General features: G+C 35.0%; 1 protein-coding gene across 1 annotated transcript in view; it reads left to right on the top strand.

Moving 5' to 3' along the window:
* Positions 1 to 1432: 1432 nt before the first annotated feature.
* GBE1 (1,4-alpha-glucan branching enzyme 1) overlaps positions 1433 to 21156 on the top strand; it is a gene marked incomplete at its 5' end in the record, with an annotated part of 215685 nt that continues 195961 nt past the window's right edge. Inside the window, one exon of the mRNA XM_032877990.1 lies at positions 1433 to 1619. Coding sequence (XP_032733881.1) covers positions 1433 to 1619 — 187 coding nt within the window. The remainder of the gene's footprint in view (positions 1620 to 21156) is intronic.

Genomic DNA, 21156 nt, shown 5'->3' with positions numbered 1-21156 from the left:
TCTCTCGCTGTGTCTCTCTCTGTCAAATAAACAAATAAAATCTTTTTTTTTTAAATATTTTATTTATTTATTTGACAGAGAGAGCATGCATGAGTAGGGGGTAATGGCAGAGTGAAAGGGAGAAGCAGATTCCCCCTGAGCAGGGAGCTTGCCCTCGGGGACTTGATCCCAGGACTCTGGGATCATGACTTGAGCCTGAGGTAGACGCTTAATGGACTGAGTCACCCAGGCACCCCCTATTGAGTTCATTTTTAAGTAAGTTGAAATAAAATGTGAAATATTTGTAAGAATTTCCAGATCTTTGGAAAGATTTGTTTTCTGTTTGGCTTAGTGGGAATGTTCTTCATTAGTCAGCTTCTCAAGTTTTGGATATTCCTTATATATCCCCTACTTGGATTCATGTCATCTTTCTGGGACTTTTACTGCTCACACCTCAGGATCTGGGGAAGTGCAAGGAAGCATATATTAGCATTGCTCAGTTCATTGTTCTGGAACCTTGACTTTTGACAGAAAGCACCTACACTGAGGCACCTACACCTGCCTCACTTCAGTTTTACCTGTTTTGTCCTTGCTTTTCCCTATGTCTGTTGGTATTAGTGACATTAGTAGCATTTTTATTTTATTTTATTTTATTTTATTTTATTTTATTTTATTTTATTTTATTTTATTGATTGGCTGTATGGACTCCAGATCTGGGTGAGGGTGAGAAACAACCATGTGTTACTCTTAGTCCTCCTTGGGAAGGAATCTTTAGTTTCTTCTCGTGGCCACTAGCTTTTATAGTTTGACATGACATAGCACATTTTTTTCCATGCTCAGTTGCTATGCTATAGGGCAGAACTAGGCAAACTACAGCCCATAGGCCAAATTTGGCCAGTAACTGTTTTGTAAATGACATGTTATTGGCATTAACCATACCCATTCATTTACACGTTGTCTGCAGCAGTTTTCATGCTTTTGAGAAATAGCTGAGTAGTTGTGAAACAGACCAATTTACCATCTACCTTTTAACACGAAAAGTGTGCCAAACCCTGTTGTAAGGTAATTTTATTTATCTTACTGGCTTTTGACTATTTTTCTTTTACTTTCTTAGGGGTTGGAAGAGAAACACATAGGGATGCTCCTTCATCATACTATTTTGACATAGAAATTGCTAAAATGCTGATTTTTAAAATTTCATGGAATATAGAACAATCGTATTTTCTCTCTTACACCAAAATGCATGAAATTACCAAAAAAATATTAGATTGGTTCAGTTTGAGATAGGAATTATTTTGTCCTGTGAGGTAACTGCTACCTTATATGTGAAATTATTCACATTATTCCTCTTTAATATCTTTTTTCTTTTCTTTTTCGGAATAAGAGTAAATAAAGCATTGACTTAACTACAGTAGCTTTCCTGGAAGACTATTTTATTTTCTAACTTCCTTCTTTTGCACTTTTTCAAAGGTATAAGAGGTTTAACGAGACCTTGAACAACATTGGAGAGAACGAAGGTGGTATTGATAAATTCTCCAGAGGTTATGAATCCTTCGGTGTCCACAGATGTGCCGATGGTGGTTTATACTGCAAAGAATGGGCCCCAGGAGCCGAAGGAGTTTTTCTTACTGGAGACTTCAGTAAGTGTTTGAAAGATTTAAAGTTAAGTGTACTATTTCATTTATTTACTTAAAACATAGATTTGTTATGCTTCATAAAATTATATGAAAATTAATGATTACAAATATCTGACTTTTCAGATAGAGCCATAGGATTTGTTGTCTTTACCTTCACATGGTACTGGTGTTCCTGCTGTAATGCAATACAGGTGTTCCTGAAAAACTTTTATGCTCTGTAAAATCCTGTACCAGAAGTAACAGAGTTTATGAGAAAACTAGTGCTAGGCAGACTGCTCCAAATTTATTCAACGTTGTTAGCAAGCCCTGACAAAATCAATAGCAATCTGGGTAAAAATATTGGTTTAAGTTAAATCTCCACTAGCATTTGCACCTGGTTGGCTGGCATTGTAGTTCTTGGATCCTCCAGAGCCCAATATCCTTTTTTGAGACCTCAGTGAAAGTAGACATCTAATCTAGAGGATTAACTTCTTCATGACTCAATTCTTTTGTGTTCTTTTCCTTTTTTTATAATACAATCTCAGTTTTTTTTTTTAAACAAATATCTTCTTAGCCTTGTTATTTGCACTATTAATTTCATTAGGCAGTTAACCCTATGGAAAGCATAGTAGGTCTAGACATCAGGCTTCTAACTTACTAAGGTCTAGTGAGGTAGGACCTGCATGTAAACGACTATAATATAATTTGGTTAGTTGTAGTCTAGTGGTATAAATAAATTACTGTAATAGTGACAGGGAGGAAATCTCAGTTTTGGATGCAGAATAATGAAAACTAGGCCTTGGCAAAATGTTCATAATACAAGAAAATACCAGAATGATAATCATCCTTTAGTGCCATGAGAGTACTGTAGTATTTAAAATTTGATTTTATCAGATTCAAAAGTCTACATGCTGTATTACTCCATTTGTATGTCATTCTAGAATTGGCAAAGCTATAGGGGCAGAAAACAGAGTTGTCAGGATTTGGAGGTAGGAGTTAAGTTGTGAGTTGATTACAGAGGAGCGTGAAGGATCTTCTTGGGGTGATGGAAATATTTCATGTCCTAATTGTGCTTGGTTGTTACATGACTGCATACATTTGTCAAAATTTATAGACCTATACTCGTAAAAGACTGCATTTTATTGCATGTAAATTATACATTAAGGAAGCTGACTTTAAAAAGTTTTGATTTTATACAGGTTGTCTAAAGCAGTACTGTCTAATAGAAATATAATGTAAGCCACTTATGTAACTCAGAACTTTTAGTGGCTATATTAAAAAAAGTAAAAGGACAGTTGAATGAATTTTCATAATGAAAAATTTTATGTAACCCAGTATATCAGAATATTTTAATATTTACATAATATAAAATTCATTGAGTATTTTTGTTCTTTTGTATTCTTTTAACTCTGATATTTTTTCATTGGAAATACTTGATCTATATTTAGATTTAGTAAATTTTTAGTTTAAGAATACAAACCCAAGTTTTTTCAAACGTAATTAAAAGTTCTAGTAACTGAGTTGAATACATTAAAAATTAAATTTAATAAAGTAATTAAAATTAAATAAAATTTAAAATTCAGTTTCTCAGTTGTACTAACCTTATTTCAAGTGCTCAAAGGCCACAGGTGTCTACTGGCTCCTTTATTGGAAAACATAGGTCTTAGGACTTGTAGTCCTCCAAATTGGATAAGACCTATTTTTCTTGAGAGGAAAGTTTTGAGAAAGACTATGTGATCTGCTGACTTAGATTAGTTTTGGTTACCTGATGATAATTATGAAATTAAACAAAATTATGGGGATAAGAGACTTCTTACTTAAATTATTATTAAAATAGTCATTAGTAATTTTTTCTTGTACACAAACCTTAATATTTCTGCATCTCCTCTAACAACTGCCTTGACTAGTAGTTTTTTGTTAAAAGAACATTTAGACATTCCACCTATCGCTAAGGCCCTTTTGGCATTCTATTTTATTACTTCTTTTTACAGCCATTTGTAAGATTGAGAAGTATTGATTCAGAATGTGCAAGTTAATTTTTACATAGAGGTACCAAAACTACTATAAGAACCTCAGTTAAAATTTGGTACTGTCATTAGGTACCCCTTCCAACATATTTATGATTAAATGCACTAAATAGGTTTTAGAAATATAAAAATATGGGAAAGGAACTGTATGAAAATTAGATTTGGGAACTGTCATAAGGTCTAATACTGATTTATTATAAATTGTGCCTCATAAATATAGTTGGGCTGTATGTCCATTTGGAGAACTGCATTTAAAATTTTATTTAGGATTTAATGCTTATTAATTGAAAGTATGATCATTAGAAATTTTTTTTTGTAAACAGAAAACTAAAAATTTTTCTACTACCTATTTTAATGTAAAAATGTCCTCTGTTAACTTGTTGTTTTTATTCCAATTCAATTTGGTTTTTAAAAATGCTACCTTTGGGCACCTGGGTGGCTCAGTGGGTTAAGCCACTGCCTTCGGCTCAGGTCATGATCTCAGGGTCCTGCTCAGCAGGGAGCCTGCTTCCCCCTCTCTCTCTCTGCCTGCCTCTCTGCCTACTTGTGATCTCTCTCTTTCAAATAAATAAATGAAATCTTAAAACAAAAACAAAAACAAAAATGCTACCCTTTGTGAAGGTGTATAACATAATTTAAAATCTCTGTATATACTTGGGATAGCATTTGGTGAATTATTTTCATCAACCAATATTTGTTTAGTGTCCAAGAACATGAAGAACATCAGATTTAATCAATGAGCCCTTACTTTTACTGGAGAGATGGAAAAAACTAAGATAAAACTAAGAAATTGTCATAGAAAATAGTTAGGAACAGGCAGTATGCTGGGAAAATTTAAATGACTGATCTATTTTTTCTTTCTTTTTTTTTTTAAGATTTTATTTATTTATTTCAGAGAGAGAGAGAGAGACAGCACAAGCATGAGTGGGGGAGGGCAGAGGCAGAAGCAGACTCCCTGCTTAGGAGAGAACCCCATGCTGGGCTCCATCCCAGGGATCCAAGTTCAAGACCTGAGCCTGTTGGCATTAAAAAAAGCTCAATAAGGAGCTTTCACTTTAAAAAGTTTGAAAATTGAGAGTAGAGCCAAACTTTTGGGTTAATAATGCATTTAAAAGAATATGTCTTTGGAAAAAAATGTACCTGTGAGTAGTGAGCATTAATTTGATATAACTCTGTAGAGCACAGAATTTTGATGATGATGACAACATAGCTGAAAATATACCCTTAAATAACTGAACTAACCATGCCTTTAACACAAGGAATTCTATATTTTGTTTTTCCCTACTTACATTTTCTTTCCTTTCCTTTTCTTTTTAAAGAAGAGTTGAGCAAGAAGAAAGTCATTTTTCTTTGTTGAACTTTTTCTCAGGGTCAGAATAGGTTAGTTAATTTTCTTGTTAAGTCTTTTAATGTATAAATTTGTACTAAACCAAAAGGAAAAGAAAATGGCTATTTATTAGCTAAATAATTACATATCTTTTTTCATTACAAAGTACATATGAAGATTAATTAAAGTGTTCTTGGGAGTTTTGCTGATCATATTAAGATGTTTTAAAAAACATTTAAAAATATTTAACTGTACTCATGACTATACTTATATTTATCAGCTGACAGGTTGACACAACAATAAACTTAAAAGGCTCTGTAGAATTAAGCTCCAACTATAACATTGATCAGTTTTTAACATTCTATTCCTGTAACACAGTAAGCTTAACTTTCTGTATATCTACTTGAAATACCACCTTCAATTAAAACAAAACAAAACAATTGCTTCTTTACCTATTGACAGAGATTTAAAAAGTAGCATAATTTTATTTATATTTTTATCATCAAAGTGTAATATAATTTAAAACATTGCTTTTGTGCCTACCTCTTCTCTCAAACCCTGAAGATAATATAAAACAGATCTTCAGACACCAGCAACAAAACTTTATTTCTGCTAATTGTTAAATTAACTGTTACTAATATTTACATGAAAACGGAAATTTTCTTAATTTAGTTTTTACCTAAATGATTAGACATTTGTGGTATTTTTTCAGAAGAATTTAAAATGAAAGAAAATCTAAACTTTATTTCTGTATTATGAAAAATTATACCTGTAATAAAAACACTTAGCATATTGTCATATTTGTCTCTTAATCATTTTAAAGATTTTATTTATTTATTTGACAGAGATCACAAGTAGGCAGAGAGGCAGGCAGAGAGAGAAGAGGAAGCAGGCTTCCTGCTGAGCAGAGAGCCCGATATGGGGCTCGATTCCAGGACCCCGAGATCATGACCTGAGTAATCATTTTAGAAATGGACTGCACTCTATATTATTTTCCTGGGCTTATTCATAATATTGCTGGTAAATATTTGTTCTATTTTATTTTTTTGCCGACCAACTTGAAGATATTTTAGGTACAACTACTCAGAGTACTCAATTACAAATAATCCTTAAGAAAGAAATTGGCATGGATTGGTGTGTGTAAAAAAAAGTTTGAAATCTTAGTTGAGCTGTGGAAATACAGTTCTTCCTTCAGCTCAGTGGGGATAAAGTGATGGTATTTGTCTTACTTGCCTAAGCTAGGTTTCTGTAGATACTAACTAGATTGCAGATTTGAAAACATTTTATACCTTATTCAGTGCTAAAGAAATGTTAATTGACAGGATTGAAAAAATTCACTCATTTGTATTTTTGTCCTTATTAAAGAAATTACTATTAATTTCAAAAGGCAGTTGACCCTTGCACAAGTCCAATGATTTAGTCTCTGTTGTCCAAACCAAAGTGGATCTAGCTTTTGCCATTCACATTTTTGAAACTTGGAAAGCAGCTTCACTTTAAATATATTACACATATTTTCTTTATTTGAGAGAATATGAAACAATCATTTCTTTTCCTTTCAGTCATTTTTAAAAAACTAGCTTTTTAAGCAGCTAGCAGCTGCCGTAGCAACCCAGGAGAACAGTGGAGATATAATTAATGACATTCATCAGGACTGGAATCTTACCACCCACAAAGTATTTCTGGGCAAGCCAGAAACTACTTAAAGGTTCGAGATGAATTTCTAAAACTTTGAATCATCTTCAGTAGAGCAAAGATTCATTCTTTACAAAATTAAATGTGATTTAAAATATCTTGGAGTTTTGGAACTAAACCATGTTTATTGCAGGTTGCTAAATAATTGAAGAAAACTGGGTGCTTTCCAGTAGCTAGATGATAATAAGTTGAGAAAAAGGCAGTAAACTACATATGTCAATATAAAATAATTGGGTTCTATTCGCTATAACTGAAAACATTTCATTTAAAATTACTAAGTCTGGGAGCTAGGCACTTTTCAAATAACCTAAATGTCTATCACTGATGGACTAAAAAAAAAAAAAAAAAAAAAAAAAAGGAAAAAATAACACCCTGATTTTTATGCCTATAGAAAAAAGGAACCACAGATATTTTTGCAGAGTAGGAAAGATTTCTTTCCTACTTCCTTTAAAAGGAGAATTTTACCTGCTTCCTGGACAAAATTAGTCTATAATTTTGTTTTCAGTTAACAATTGCCCAGAAGTTTACATCATCATAAAAGCTTTTGTATTTCTTAATTCCACATGCCCTGAAACAGTGCTGCTGAAAGTGTGCTCTGTGGATCTGTGTGGTTCCATGCACTGTCATTTTGCCAGTGATGTATTGGCAAAAATTGGGATTGTAAGCATTTAGAAACTTGAATAGCAGTTCGACAGAGTAGGGTTTTTTTCTGGTGAATCTAATGATAATATAAAAATTGGGGCTTAAATTTTGAAAGCCTTTTTTTTTTTCTTTTGGTTTTCTAATAATTCATTTTATTACATTTTATGTAAGATTTGGTCTATAATAGATTGGAAAAAAAAATTTTTAAAAAGGTAACTGATCCATCAGCACAGATAGTTGGAGAAACACTGATCTGAAAATTAGGGATTATTTGTTGGTTTAGAAGTCTTTTATGGTTGGAAGGTATATAGTTCTGATGTCAACTTCCTTTGTATTCTCTTTCTTCCGATAAATCTATCACAGCTGTGTTGGCTTTCACTGTGGTATGGCATGTTACAAAAAACTCTAACATAATGGTTTGCAACGGCAAAGGCTACAATTATCAGCTGTCCCTCAGTCCTAAGGGTCAAATTCTTCCCAGGATCAAGGGTGATGGAGCAGCCCCTGTGTGGGACACGCTGATCTCCTGACAGAGAGAAAGAGTAATGGAGGAAGCCTCTCACAGCTTTTGAAAGCTTCAGCTTAGAAGTGACAAATGTGATTTGTACTTCCATTTCATTAACTAAGTAATTTGGCCAAGCCTTATGTCAATAGGGCATGGAAGCAGAATCTTCTTTAATGGAAGATTCTGAAGATTATGAAAATTTGGGAATCATAGTATAAATGACCCCCATGGCAAAAAATGCATACTCATAATATAAGGTGTAAACTTTCCAGATTCTTTGATATTCTAGATTGTGTGTGTGTGTGTGTGTGTGTGTGTGTGTATAATCAGAGGGGAGTTGGTTAGGTAGGGTAGTGCAGTAGAGCTCTCTGCTTTGATTGTTGAGGGTTTTTTGTTTGTTTGTTTTTTTCCTGGAATCTCTTCTCACCTCTGCATTCAAGTGGAACTTCAAGGAGTTTTTTGTGAGTTAGACACTTTGAACTTTACGTGGGTCCTCTGTGAATGCATTTTTGTTATGTGGGTTCTCATAAGTTTGGCTCTTTGGAGATTGGGATGTTTCTACAAAGCAACTTTCTGGGATGGTCTGAGGACTCTTGTTTATTTTAGCAGGGAGGTGGCAACTACAAGGTAGAGGTAGAAGGCCTTAGGACTATTAACCAAACCAACACTGATACTGAGAAATGGCCTCTTTGATGTACGTAAACTTAAAATAACTAATCAGTCTAGGCATTTTGTAGAAAGTTTTCACGACTTTCCTCTAACTTTCCCACCTGATGTTGCTGCTCTCACCCCTTTTATCTGTTTTTACTGATAGATTATTTGTTTTCAGTGGAGTGGAGGTACAGTGGAGGTTTACTTAGCTGATGTCTACTCACCAAACACGGTGAATTTGCTTCTGCTTGACAGGCTCACTGTAAATGATACTGACAGCTTTCCACGGGATACTGAGTACACATGGGTAGTAGGCTGTAGTCCACCACATGGACGCAGTTTGGCTCCTGCCAGTTACATTCAGTGCTTATTAGTGAGTGGGTTTCCCACCCCTTCAAATCCTGTGAATGCCAATTCTTCTCATTATAATTCTGCAATATAACATTCTATAAAGTGATGAACCCTAAGTGTGACAGCAAAGAAAATTATTAAGTATTGGGAAAATCTCAGTAAGTACAAGTTGGAAAAAAAATGATTTTGAATTAAGTATGCACAAGTGAACTGTGAGAAAATGATATAAATCTAACAATTTCACATGCAGATTACTTTGTGTACACCTCTCTGCTTTTGTTCTGTTATCACTCAAAGGGAATTGGAAATATAAATGTTGCATTGTAGGTGTGGGTTCGTATAAGAAAGATATGATAAAATCCTAATCAGAAGACCTAAGGAGAAATGGCTTTAATCTTATAACAGAATAGGGGTGAATATTTGTATTTGTATTTTAAGTAAAAACAAAATTTATTACTGTTTTTGAGTGTGTATGTGTGTGTATACATATGCCAATACATATTTTATCATTCTCTGCTTTAACCAATATTTTCAATATATGTAGGAACTCTGCCCCAATTGTGCTGGATCAGAGAGATTTGTTATAATGTGTAATGGGATTATTTTATAGGGAAACATCCTTATCTCCTAGGATTTTAGGAATTGCTGTTAGAAACCTTAATGCTAGAAGGTAGATTTTGAACTGGGTGACATAAATGATAATTTTCTAGTCTCGTGTTGCTTTTTCATAAATATCCTGTTAAAAATTAATGCTGTTTAGATACTACAGTACTTTTCATTAGGTCTCAGTTTTTTATTCGCAGTTATTTATTTTCTGTCATTATCTTTTTAACATTTTTAAAAGAGCTATAATTCACATATCATAAAGTTTACCATTTCAAAGTAGACACTTCAGTGGTTTTTAGTATACTTACTGTGGTGTACCACTGTTATCACTGATTCCAGAATATTTCCATCATTCTAAACAGAAACATCCAACTGGTAGCATTGGTCCCAAATGTCTTCTCCCTCCATTCTCTGGCTACCTTTAATCTATTTTCTGTCTCTGTGGATTTTCCTATAAATGGAGTCATACAATATATGGCTCATCTTTCCAGTTTCTTTCACTTACCATATGTTTTCAGGGTTCATTTAGGGTGTGGCATGGAACAGTCCTTTATTCCTTTTTTTTTTGTGTGTGGCTGAATAATTACTGTATTGATACACTACATTTATCCATTCTTCAGTGGCAGGACATTTGGGTTGTTTCTACTTTTTGGCTATGATGAATAATGCTTTTATGAATATTTGTGTACAAGATTTTATATGAACAGGCACTTTCAGTTCTCCTGGGTCACCTTAGTTATTGATGTTCTTACCATTATTTGCCCTAAGATCTTTTCACCCACCCTGCTCTGCTCTGCACCTCATTTCCCCAGCTCCCTTAGCCTCCACCACTATTGAGCTGGCCTAGTGGGAGGTCCTAATGAAGTACCTAAGGGAGGGAGGAGGGAGAAGCCAGGGAATTTTCCCCTACTCCGTTTCCTACCCCTATGTCTAAAGTGAGACTACCCATTTCTCATGCCGCAGTCCTGTCTTGTAGTTCTTGTGTTGCTTTTCTCTCTCTCAGCTCAGCTCCTGCCAGGTAGGCTTGCCTTCTTGCCAACTTCTGTTGGGTGGCCCTGGCTTCTGAGTTCCTGTAATCCTGCTTCTCCCTTAGGGATATTACCGGGTTCCTGTTGTTGCTCATCTTTATTTGAATTCTCAGTTCTTCTCCTACCCTACCTGTGTAACCAGTTTCCTGTCTTAAGGCTCTTTCTTAGGTAGCTTGATTTCCACTCTGGCCTCTCATGGCTGGAGAGTAGTATTTCCCTTTCATTAAGCATGCTGAGTTATGGACATATACAGGATATCTTTCACATTCTATTTTAGGTATTTTAAAGCACCCCTGGAATGGTTCAGACCAGTGGCCCTACCTCTGTTAAGGTATTTTCAATAATTTTTTTAGAAGTTAAATTTACTAACTTTGTGAATGTTTAAGTCTTTTTTTGTGCTAAAGAGATAAGCATTATAGAATTTCAGTTATTTTTTTAAAGATTTTATTTATTTATTTGAGAGAGAGAGAGCGCACAAGCAGCAGGAGGGGCTGAGGGAGAAGCAGACTTCCTGCTAAGCAGGGAGCCTGATGTGGGGCTTGATCCCAGAACCCTGGGATCATGACTTGAGGCAAAGGCATATGCTTAACTGACTGAGCCCCCAGGAACCTCAGAATTTCAGTTATTTTATTCAAAGTTCTGGAAAACTCAGCAGTGGGAGATATTGTTATACTCTTCCTTTATATTATAGAAAATTAGTTATGCTTTACTTTAAACAGGATTTTGATGTTTCCTCTATTAGAGAATGGTTTCATCTTCATCATGCTTTGTTAAGTCTAAAACAACTTTTCCGCATGTCACTTGAAGCAGACTAACCCGGTGTTGGTAAAGTGAAGATTTCAGGGTAAATAACAAATCTTCTGAATCACAGTCTTAGGGTAGAGTTTAATGTTTATGATGTATTGCCCTCCTTTTTGAGGATTTGTATCATTGATATGCTAGTGGATGTTTTTAACCCAGGCTATTCTAGTTTGCTTTCTTTTTTCTTGCTATCTCAGTTGACTGGTAAATGTGCTTGGCTCCAGTGAACAAGGCTGTCGTCTCTAGGCAAATTGTTCACACACTTGCTTCTGATGAAGAGTTTTGGTTGAGAGTCACAAGATTTTATCCTCTATATTAGTCAGGGGCCGTAGCACACAGTTGGTACGCTCAGGGGTTTCACTGGAGAGAGTTTAATAAAGGGCTTTTTACCGAAGGCTGATGAGGATTAAGGGAACAACTAGAATTGGAAGCTGTTGCTTCTTAGGGCGTAAGTATGAGAAAGTAGGGAATGGTTACTGGAACACAGTTAGAGCTGGAGTCATGAAAGAGGAGTCTGATTACAGGATCTGTGGCCAGAGAGAAAGGCAGCCACTGACAGAAGGAAGCAGGTATGGAGTAGGTGTTAAATATCTTCATTTCTCTTATGCCAACATCCACCATTGGCCAGTCCCAGCTTGGCGCTGGAGTGCAAGGAATTGCCGTCTACTGATGCCAGCCTCCGGGGCCTGGAGCAGGACTGAGGAGTTCAGAAGGATCTTAAGGTAGTTCCTAGGATGGAGAAATGGAGAATAACCAGGATAGCTACCCGGATTTCTCTTAACATGACTTAGAGGGAACTCAAATCACTGGAGGAGGCACTTCTGCCTTTATTTTCTTCTAAGTGATTAGGACTTCTTTAGATAACTACATCAGTGTATTATGTACCTTTTCATTCAAAGAAAAAGAAAGCACTCTTGGTGCATTGGTTTCTTTCCCTCTTCCTTCCTGCCTTGCTTGCACCCACCCTGTCACCCCTTTTTTCCCTTTCTCCACTCCCAACCTCCCTTCCTCTTTTCATTCTTATCCCCAACCCCTCCCTTCCTTCTTTTCCTTGGATATATCTTTAATCTTAACAATCCTGAACAATATTAAGAAGCAGAAGAGTTTCAGGTTTTCAAAAGGGCCTGGGTTCTTAGGGGGAAGGAGATGGAACTTTATTTCTTAATCTACTTAAAACAAGCAATTAACTTTGTAGCAATTTATCAAAGGTTTTTAAAATAGCATAAACCAATGTATACACAATTACCAGTACATCTAAAATCAGAGCAAGTAAAATCCAAGTTTTTCTTTTCTCTTTTTCCCCCTGAAATTATAGAATATAATCTTAAAGTCAGGCGCTTAACTCTGTTAAAGTTGTAGTGTCTCTCAAATAATATTCCAGTTCACTAAATATACAGTTGCATGGGTGTATATAGTGATTTTTTTTTTAAAGCAGGTTTATTTATAAAAAAGAGTCCTTGAAGTTAGGATCTGAAATATAAATTCAACAATTTCACCTTCATCCCTCCCTACTTTTCCTTTCCCTTGAGCAGCAATACTTACTGGGCACCTTCTGTGTGCCAGACACTGTGCTAAGTAATGGAAATTCACTGATGTAAAAGAGGGGGAATAACATTTTCATCTAGCAGGGGAAATGGGTGGTCTCCTTTTAACTACCAGTAATTGCCTAAGGTCATTTAGTCATAAAATTAAACTGGGATTTTGATATTATTCTAACTATTGTAGGCATCACTTTATGACTTCTTGGTCAAAATAAATAAAAGATCAAAGATAACACTTCATAGAGCTATTTTAGGAAATAAAGAATTATGCAAAGATACTTCCCTAAGTACTTTCCAAAGTTGAAACAACTCTTAGAATATAATTTAGTAATAATAACTCTTTCAAGATACTGTTTTTTTAAGGACTTATTTTATTCCTTATTTATTTTGGTGATATTTTGTGTGTTTATTTTTAAACCAAAAGTATGAAAATGAAACTTTTGAGGTATATTTCCAGAGAATCTGTAATTGATTTAAATGATACATGAGACATTTTTTGTCAAACTGAAGTGAGCTAGAAAAAAATCTCTTAGAATAGCTGTATTTAGATTTTAATGAAACTAGGCAGAAAGGAGACTAAAGTGAATTTCCTTTTTAGTCTTTTAAATGAAAAAGTGCATCATTTGTCCTATATATCTTATTCATCATCAGTCATAGCAAAGCATTCATTCCCATGAGGGAGATAATGGATTCAGAGAGCTGAGAGGAATGGAAGATTGTCATTCAATGCAGATGAGTTTTAGTAATATTTTTATCATGAGAAATTGGGTTGCAGAACCTTAAGATTTGGAATTAAGTTGCCATAGATATATTTAATTAAAAGTAGATTGCTTTAACCTTTCTTTAAGTTAGAAATAGGTTTAAAATCTTAAATTAAATTTATAGTTAGTTTGTATTTAACTTGTATTCAGGATTTGCCTTTAATAGGGATTCTTTATAAGGTTTCACCCCAAAAAGGTACATTTTAATTGAACTATTACAGTGAACATATAAAGAAAGTTTCTGAAAAGATGTTATAACTTTGTATATTGGATCAAAGTATGGTTTACTTTTCTGCTGATGGAGAAAGTAACCAAACTTTCAAACCAAACTAAAAAGGGAGACTGAAAGGGGGATCTATGTCCTGAACTCTCCTAACACCTCATCAGCACACCTCCTTAATCAATAAAAATTATATCTCATAGTGTTTTGTTGTTATCATGTGATGGGTTGGTTTCTCATTGATAATACTATTCCATGGTTAATACTTTTCTAGAAGTGGAAATACATGAAGAACGAAGTTACCAAAGCAGAAAAGCAAATGAGCATATGTGTGTGTGTGTGCACGTGTGTATACATAAATACACATTTATACATATCTATATATGTCAGATTCGTGAACTCTGCTATTAAAGGATCAGTTTTAGGTTAATTAGAGGAAATTAGAGTCTCCAAGCTCATTCTGTGATCTTATCTTATTGCGCATTCTTAGTCCAAGGCATTAAGAAAATTAAGTTAAATAAAGAAGGTTGTATAGGCAACTACTAACATTGACCACACCTCCCAGGCCTGGAAATGCATCCCCTAGTTCAGGAAGTTATTTACCTCCTGATTCTGAGCAGACTCTGAGGTTTGGGCTGTGTTGGAGCCATGCCAAGTTTCCTGCTTGAGGAAAGCGGGAGGAGTAGAGACAGGGGATGGTGCAACTGGTCTGTCATCAGGCCTGGGGGGTTCTATATATTAACTTTTTTCTAAGGGTTACAAAGTCAGAAGAGGGGCTTTGTCTCAGATCTACTTAGACACTTTTTAACTTTATTCTTCTTGGGGAATTAAAACTTTTTTAAATAGCTAGGTCATGCTGACTCACACAAAAGTATCTCAGATTAATTGCACATATTAAATCAAAATAGACTCCGTCAAAAGGTAAGTCTATTCACTGTAACTTTCATTTCCTTTATAAAGGGAAAGCTTCTATAGAAAATAGTCCATATTTGTTCTCCTTTTCCCTCCTCTCCACAGGGTGAGGTAATCACAAACTGCAGTCTCCTATAAATATACCGTCATTACCCAGAAGGTAATTGCAGCATTATATAGCTGTTAATCTTTTCTCAATGAAGATCGAGATTCATTCACTCTCAGAGGCTTAGTAAGAAAGCATGGCCATGTGATGCATTCAGAAAATGGGAGTTCATTTTTGTGAGCTTCTACGTTATCCTCATCTAGACTTTATTTTGTTTCACACCTTCATCATCAGCCAGATAAGAAGAGCCTGCTCTGTACAGGGCTATAGAGCAAGCAAGATCAGATGAAAATGTGCTCGTGAGAGCTCCTAGCACAGTGCCTGACATCTTGTACATTCATGATCAATACTTCTTCACTAATTCTGTTTTGCCTTTGTCTGGCATTTTCCGGTTTAAAGGGGAATGTGAACATTGTTGTCTAGATGGTCAAAACACGCCCTTGCTGGATTACTTTTTGAAGCTGTGGACTCCCAGCGAGGCTCATTGGTGGCGGTATTGTTCCAAATTGAAAGCATAACAATTTTTTTTCTATGGAATAAGTAGATGATACCTGGTAAAATCGACTCTTAAGTTTCTCCAGGTTAATTCCTTTCTTATGGAATTTGGATTCATCCCTTTACCACATGTTTCAGTATTTTGTTTAGAAGTCATTGGAACAATATTACTAGAGAGTTGAAGATAGAGCCATGGAAAGCTCAATTTAGGGGTCTAAGGATAATGAAGTGGTGAAGGCATGAAAGAAGAAAGAGTATGAGGAAAATGGGAAGGGTGTCCTATCATAACACAGAAAGAGAAGAGGGCTTTTTTTTTTTTTTAAAGATTTTATTTATTTATTTGACAGCGAGAGAGAGCACAAGTAGGCAGAGAGGCAGGCAGAGAAAGAGGAGGAAGCACGCTCCCCACTGACCAGAGAGCCCAATGCAGGGCTCGATCCTAGGACCCTGAGTTCCTGACCTGAGCCGAAGGCAGAGGCCTTAACCCACTGAGCCATCCAGGCGCCCCAAGAGGAGAGGGCTTTTTAAGGAAGAGATGGATGTATACAGTATTATTATATTATCTTCATAATACTGAAAATGTAGTGAGCACTTAACTGTGCAATAAGTGCTTACTATAGACTTGCACGATATCTTTGCAGTTGCCCATTGAGGTAGATACTATTACTGTCCTCGCAATCCAGGGGAAAACCCTGAGACTTAGACTCTGGAACTCACAGCTACTAACCTGTGCCAGAGTCAGGATTTCATTCAAGCCATTTTGTCTGCATGCTGTAGCCACTGAGCTAGAGAATGGTTGAGGCCCACAAGCTTTCAGTAAGGTGAGTTCCATTTGCAGCTTTTCTTTGTAGTGGTAGGGAGTTTCTGTAACAGAGAGTTGTTTCTCTATTTTACAGACGTGGAAATTCAAAATCAAGAGGTTATATAATCTCCCAAAAGTCATATATCTAGTAAATAGTAACTAAAGGTTTATCTATAAGTATTCTACATATATTCTGTTAAAGCTCTGTTTACCAATAACATCCCAATTTTGTGCCTTTGAATTACATATAATTCCTGTGATGTACATCTGATACTCATGTTTATATCTCTAGAAGTTGATTTATACTTTTGGGATATTTTCTTTCTAAACTTTAAGACATCAGAGTGTGTGTGTGTGTGTGTGTGTGTCTGTGATTATATACATATATAATACAATATATGTAAGTAATTAAATGGTTTACATTTTTTACCTTTGAGCTGTGAGACAGAAAAATTCAAAGTGGACTGACTTGAAAGAGAACTCATATATTTAATTTCTTTTCATTTTTTTCAAAGTATTTGAAGGATCAAACTTCGTATCATTAAGATTAGATTTGTTTTGAACCTTGGCTACCACTTTTCAAATCTAAATTTATTTGACTATATCTACCACATATAGTTTCACTGGATTGTTCCTGTTGCATGAATGTCACCTTTCAAGGTGATTTTGAAACTAATCTTGAAGGAAGCTTCCAGAAATTTTGTTTGTTGGATGACACAACCTGATATGAATTGAATATGGTGGGCAAACGAAAGGCAAGGGAACATTAGAGAACATATAACATTCAATATTATGTCATACATTTTAAAACATACACAAGCATACACAACACACACACATAACTTTCTGTTTCTACAAATAAAAAATAAATACATTTATAAATATGTGTATATATATATGAAGTATGTATGAATGTATTGGAGTGTGTGTGTGTGTGTGTGTGTGTGTGTGTGTGAAGTAGATATTGAAGAACCACATGACTTTTGAATATACTATCTTAGGGGAAGGAAAAGGTCTTGGGGAGGTGGTCAGTTATTTTGTCAGACTTAATCACACTTAAAACTATTATAGTGTCTACTATAGGAAAACAGGACAACAGAGAATCACAAATGATTCTCATAGATGAATCTCAGATTTAATCACAGATGATCATAAAAACAGTGGCATTGTTTAAAATTATTATTGGGCTACTCTTATGGAATATTTTGGAGGTATTCAGTTAGGATAAGTAGTAATGATAAAAAAGAAAATGAATTAACAAATTTTTAGTACATACCTCAAGATGAATAATATCGCTATTATAGTTTAAAATACATGTTAAATATAACTATAAAATAATGAGTAGTTTTGGTAACTATTTAATGCACGCATCAATTTTCTGCTATGTGCCTGTTCCTCTACTAGAGGTGGAGAGATATCTGCTTTATTACTCTTTAGTTGCTTTTTCTGTATCTAGTTCTTATTGTCTACTTGATTGATAGCGCTACACCTGAGATCCAGTTCATTCATTTCTTTGGGACCCTTAATAAGAGGAATTTAGAGAGAATACATGTACGTCGACTTAGAACTGAAGGGATGTACATATGACTCTCATTGGTGTTGAGTGTCCACTGAGTATCTGAGAACTTGAGTCTACATAGTCTCAGGTAGGTCAGCAGTGTCCATAACTGAGAATATCTCCTTACTGTGTTCAGTAGAGACCAGGGGAAGGTATAGAGAGAGAAGATAGTTCTGTCTCTCCAGAATCTCAGATTGAAAGGATTTGTGCAATGAGCAAATGGCCAGTGATCAAGAGAAGATGAAGAGAGCTTGGAGCTTAGTTGACTAACCCTCCAGTGATGGGACAAAGTGTTAATAGGATAAGAAGGCAGAGCCGTGCAGCCTCTGTTAGGAGGTGGTTAAAAGTGATGGAAACATTTTAATGATTTTGTTTAAAATTTTAGAGTTTCTGAATCTGTTCAGTCCAGTATTAAGAAAAACATGCTTATTCACTTTGTTTGACTTTAGATAAATGGCTGTTAAATTAGAAGCCAGAAAACCTGGTAATTGTAAGTGGTTTCAGTGTGCTTTATTTTAATGGAATTGCCTTAATGGAAGTCAGATTTATTCTTGAACATGTTAAACCTCCATATAACTTGCCAGTATTTTCCTGAAATTGGCTCTCTGATTTCTGAAATGGGAGTGGGGAAAGATGTGAAAATTGATGGCCTCAAGCTTTTTAAAATCCAAATTGAAACTTGTACTACAAAGAGAGAAGTTTAACCTGAGAGTTTATGCCTATATCAGCATGACACAGAGCAGCAATTGAAGTTTTCTTACACCCCACAGATCTAATAAACACATTGGTTCATTTAAAAGTGATTCAATTTTCTTGGATTTGGGATTTCAGAAAAGAAGGAGCATCGCCTAATGAATTATGTGCTATGTGCATTATAAATGTAGAAATCACACATAGAGGTCTATTTTAGATGCTACTTGTATGTAGATAGGGATAATTAGGCATTTTGTTAATCTATAAATTAACAGATTTTTGAACATTTTAGAAAATCAGCTTTGAGTGGTGATACTTTTTTTTTTTTTTTAAGTAAGCTCTATGCCCACTGTTGGGGCTTGAACTCATGGCCCCTAGATCAAGAGTCGCACGCTGTACTGTCTGAGCCAGCCAGGTGTCCCTTGGGTCATAATAATTATATAATTTAGATTAATTATGTATTTGTATATTGTATTACATGTAATATATATACCCACACTTTTAAAACTTAGAGTTTTGTAACTTTTTTCCCTTTCTGTATATATTACATACAATTAATACATTATTAATACTACCACTCATAAGAAGGTATTCTTCTGAAATGTTTCTATATTATATAAATTACACATAAAAGCTTTAGAATTTAGTACATAAAAGAGAAAATCAAGATCTCTCTTAAAATACAAGTAAATACAGTCATGTTTCCTTTAATTAATATAATTTTGCTTTTAAGTTAAGTCTACATAATTTAGTTACCGATACATATTAATTGAAAAGATTAATGAAAAAGAATTATCTAGATTTTTGTGCTTCTTAATCATTTATATTACTAAATATAGAGATAATATTTTATAATCTTAGTATATAATGAAATCTTATTAAAGAGATACCGTTTATTATGTACACTTGCAAAACTAAGAAGAAGTGATTTTTTTTTTTGTTCTGTTCTTTACTGAATTTCCAGTTGCCCAGTTATCTTATGAATTCAGTTTGGTATAAAAAGTTGAAATTTATTCTTTCATTAAAAAGTTGTTGAGTACTTATTATGTGGGTGGTACTATACTAGGTGTTGCTGTACAAAGATAGATGAAACTTGATCGTGACCTTTAGAAAGCTTAGAGTAAAAAAACAAATCAACACAGACACATGTAATATGTGCTGTAATAGATATAGATTTAAGCTACTTGTGAGATGTTCAGAGGGGTAATGTTTACTCTTATGTGGTGCACAAGTCAGCTGTGGCCACAGTAACGCTGTGTAACACACTATCCCAAACTTCATATGTAACAACAGTAGCCTTTATTTCTCACTCATGTATTTATGCATTTGCTGGGTGGGGGGCTCTGGTTTGTAGAGGTCTAGATATACTTAGGGAAAATGATGAGGTAGAAATCAAGATTTTGATTTCCCTCTGCTGATGAGGGATAGGGCAATTGTTGCAAAGCATTATCAAAACTCATTGTCTAAAAGGTGCAAAGAAAAAGAAAGTACAAAGATTGCTATAGCAGCAATTCCATGTTCCAGACTCCATGATGCCAATTATTCCAGACTGAGTGAGACCTCTAGATCCATGATGCCTCTGACATGACTTGGTTTCTTTAATGTCTGCTCCAACCTCTCCAAACCCTGTCTTCCTGAAAGTTTTTTTCTTCTTGAACCTTCTACCACACTTGCCCTGTAAATCTGCATCAAATTGTCCAATATCTCTGCTTCTGTACAGCTTCTAAGCCCCATGAGGAAAAACACACAGCCATATGTACTGCTGCTTCTGTGGGCTCGTGGCTGTAAACACTCCACAGAAACCATTTACACACCTCCCAGCCTGGTCTTCCTTACATCCTCCATAGGAGCTATTTAGTTTCACCGCCTCTTCTGAATCCCTCATTTCACTGCCTCTTCATTCTCCCTTAGCCTAAGACTTGTTTACTTTTCAGAGAAAGTAGAAGCCAGCAGAAAGGAAAATTTCCACTTCCAAACCATTTCCCTAAAGAGATCATTCATCCTGCCCACATGCTTTTAACAGGTAGTAAAAGAAATTGATGTCATGAATCCGTACATTGAATCCCTCTTTCTTTTCTTCTTTAGTGTGGTAGATCTGTTTACCTCTTTTTCTCCCATTAGCTTCTCCCTCTGCTGCTTCCTTTCTCTTGGCATACAAAGTTTTTCACATCTTTCCTACCTTAAATATAGTGGAAAACTAAAGACAATCCCTTCCTTAATTCTTGATCAGATTTCTAGAATGATATTGTAGATCATTAGCTACCAAACCTATGTGTGCACAACAAAAAATTAGGGAGCTTAATAAAAGTGCAGTCCCATTACTGGATCTGACTCAAAGATGTGGGATGGGGTCTGTTGATTTCTAACTCTTAAAAGAAGCCTTGTTGGTTAAGTATCTGACTCTTCATTTCTGCTCGGGTCATAGTATTGGAGTCATGGGATCAAGGTGCATGTCTGTGGCCTGGATGTGGAGCCTCTTGGGATTCTCTGTCCTTCTTCTGCCCCTCCCCACTTCCATGCTCAGCAGCTTGCTCTCTCTCTCTTTTCTCTTCCTCTCATAAATAAGTAAATAAGTAAGTAAATAAATAAATAAATAAATGTGTTTTAAAAGCAGCCATGTTGGGGAACTCTGGTCATAAATGGATATGTACTGGCAGAGGTAACACAATTAGTATATGAATAAGGTTACAAAACTGTAAGTTAAGAGAGTATGTATATACACATAACCTTATATATAATTCATATTGTGGAAACACATATGCATGTGCATATAAATACATGTATAGTAAAAAAACACTTTATACTAAGGTATTAAGGTAGAGGGAGTTAGGTTTATGAGTGCT

Source organism: Lontra canadensis, unplaced genomic scaffold, assembly GCF_010015895.1.
Source record: "Lontra canadensis isolate GAN:19392208 unplaced genomic scaffold, GSC_riverotter_1.0 scaffold62, whole genome shotgun sequence".
In the NCBI taxonomy this organism is placed as follows: domain Eukaryota; kingdom Metazoa; phylum Chordata; class Mammalia; order Carnivora; family Mustelidae; genus Lontra; species Lontra canadensis.
The sequence above is the reverse complement of the archived record's forward strand: the minus strand, read 5'-3'. Positions and strand labels throughout refer to the sequence as shown.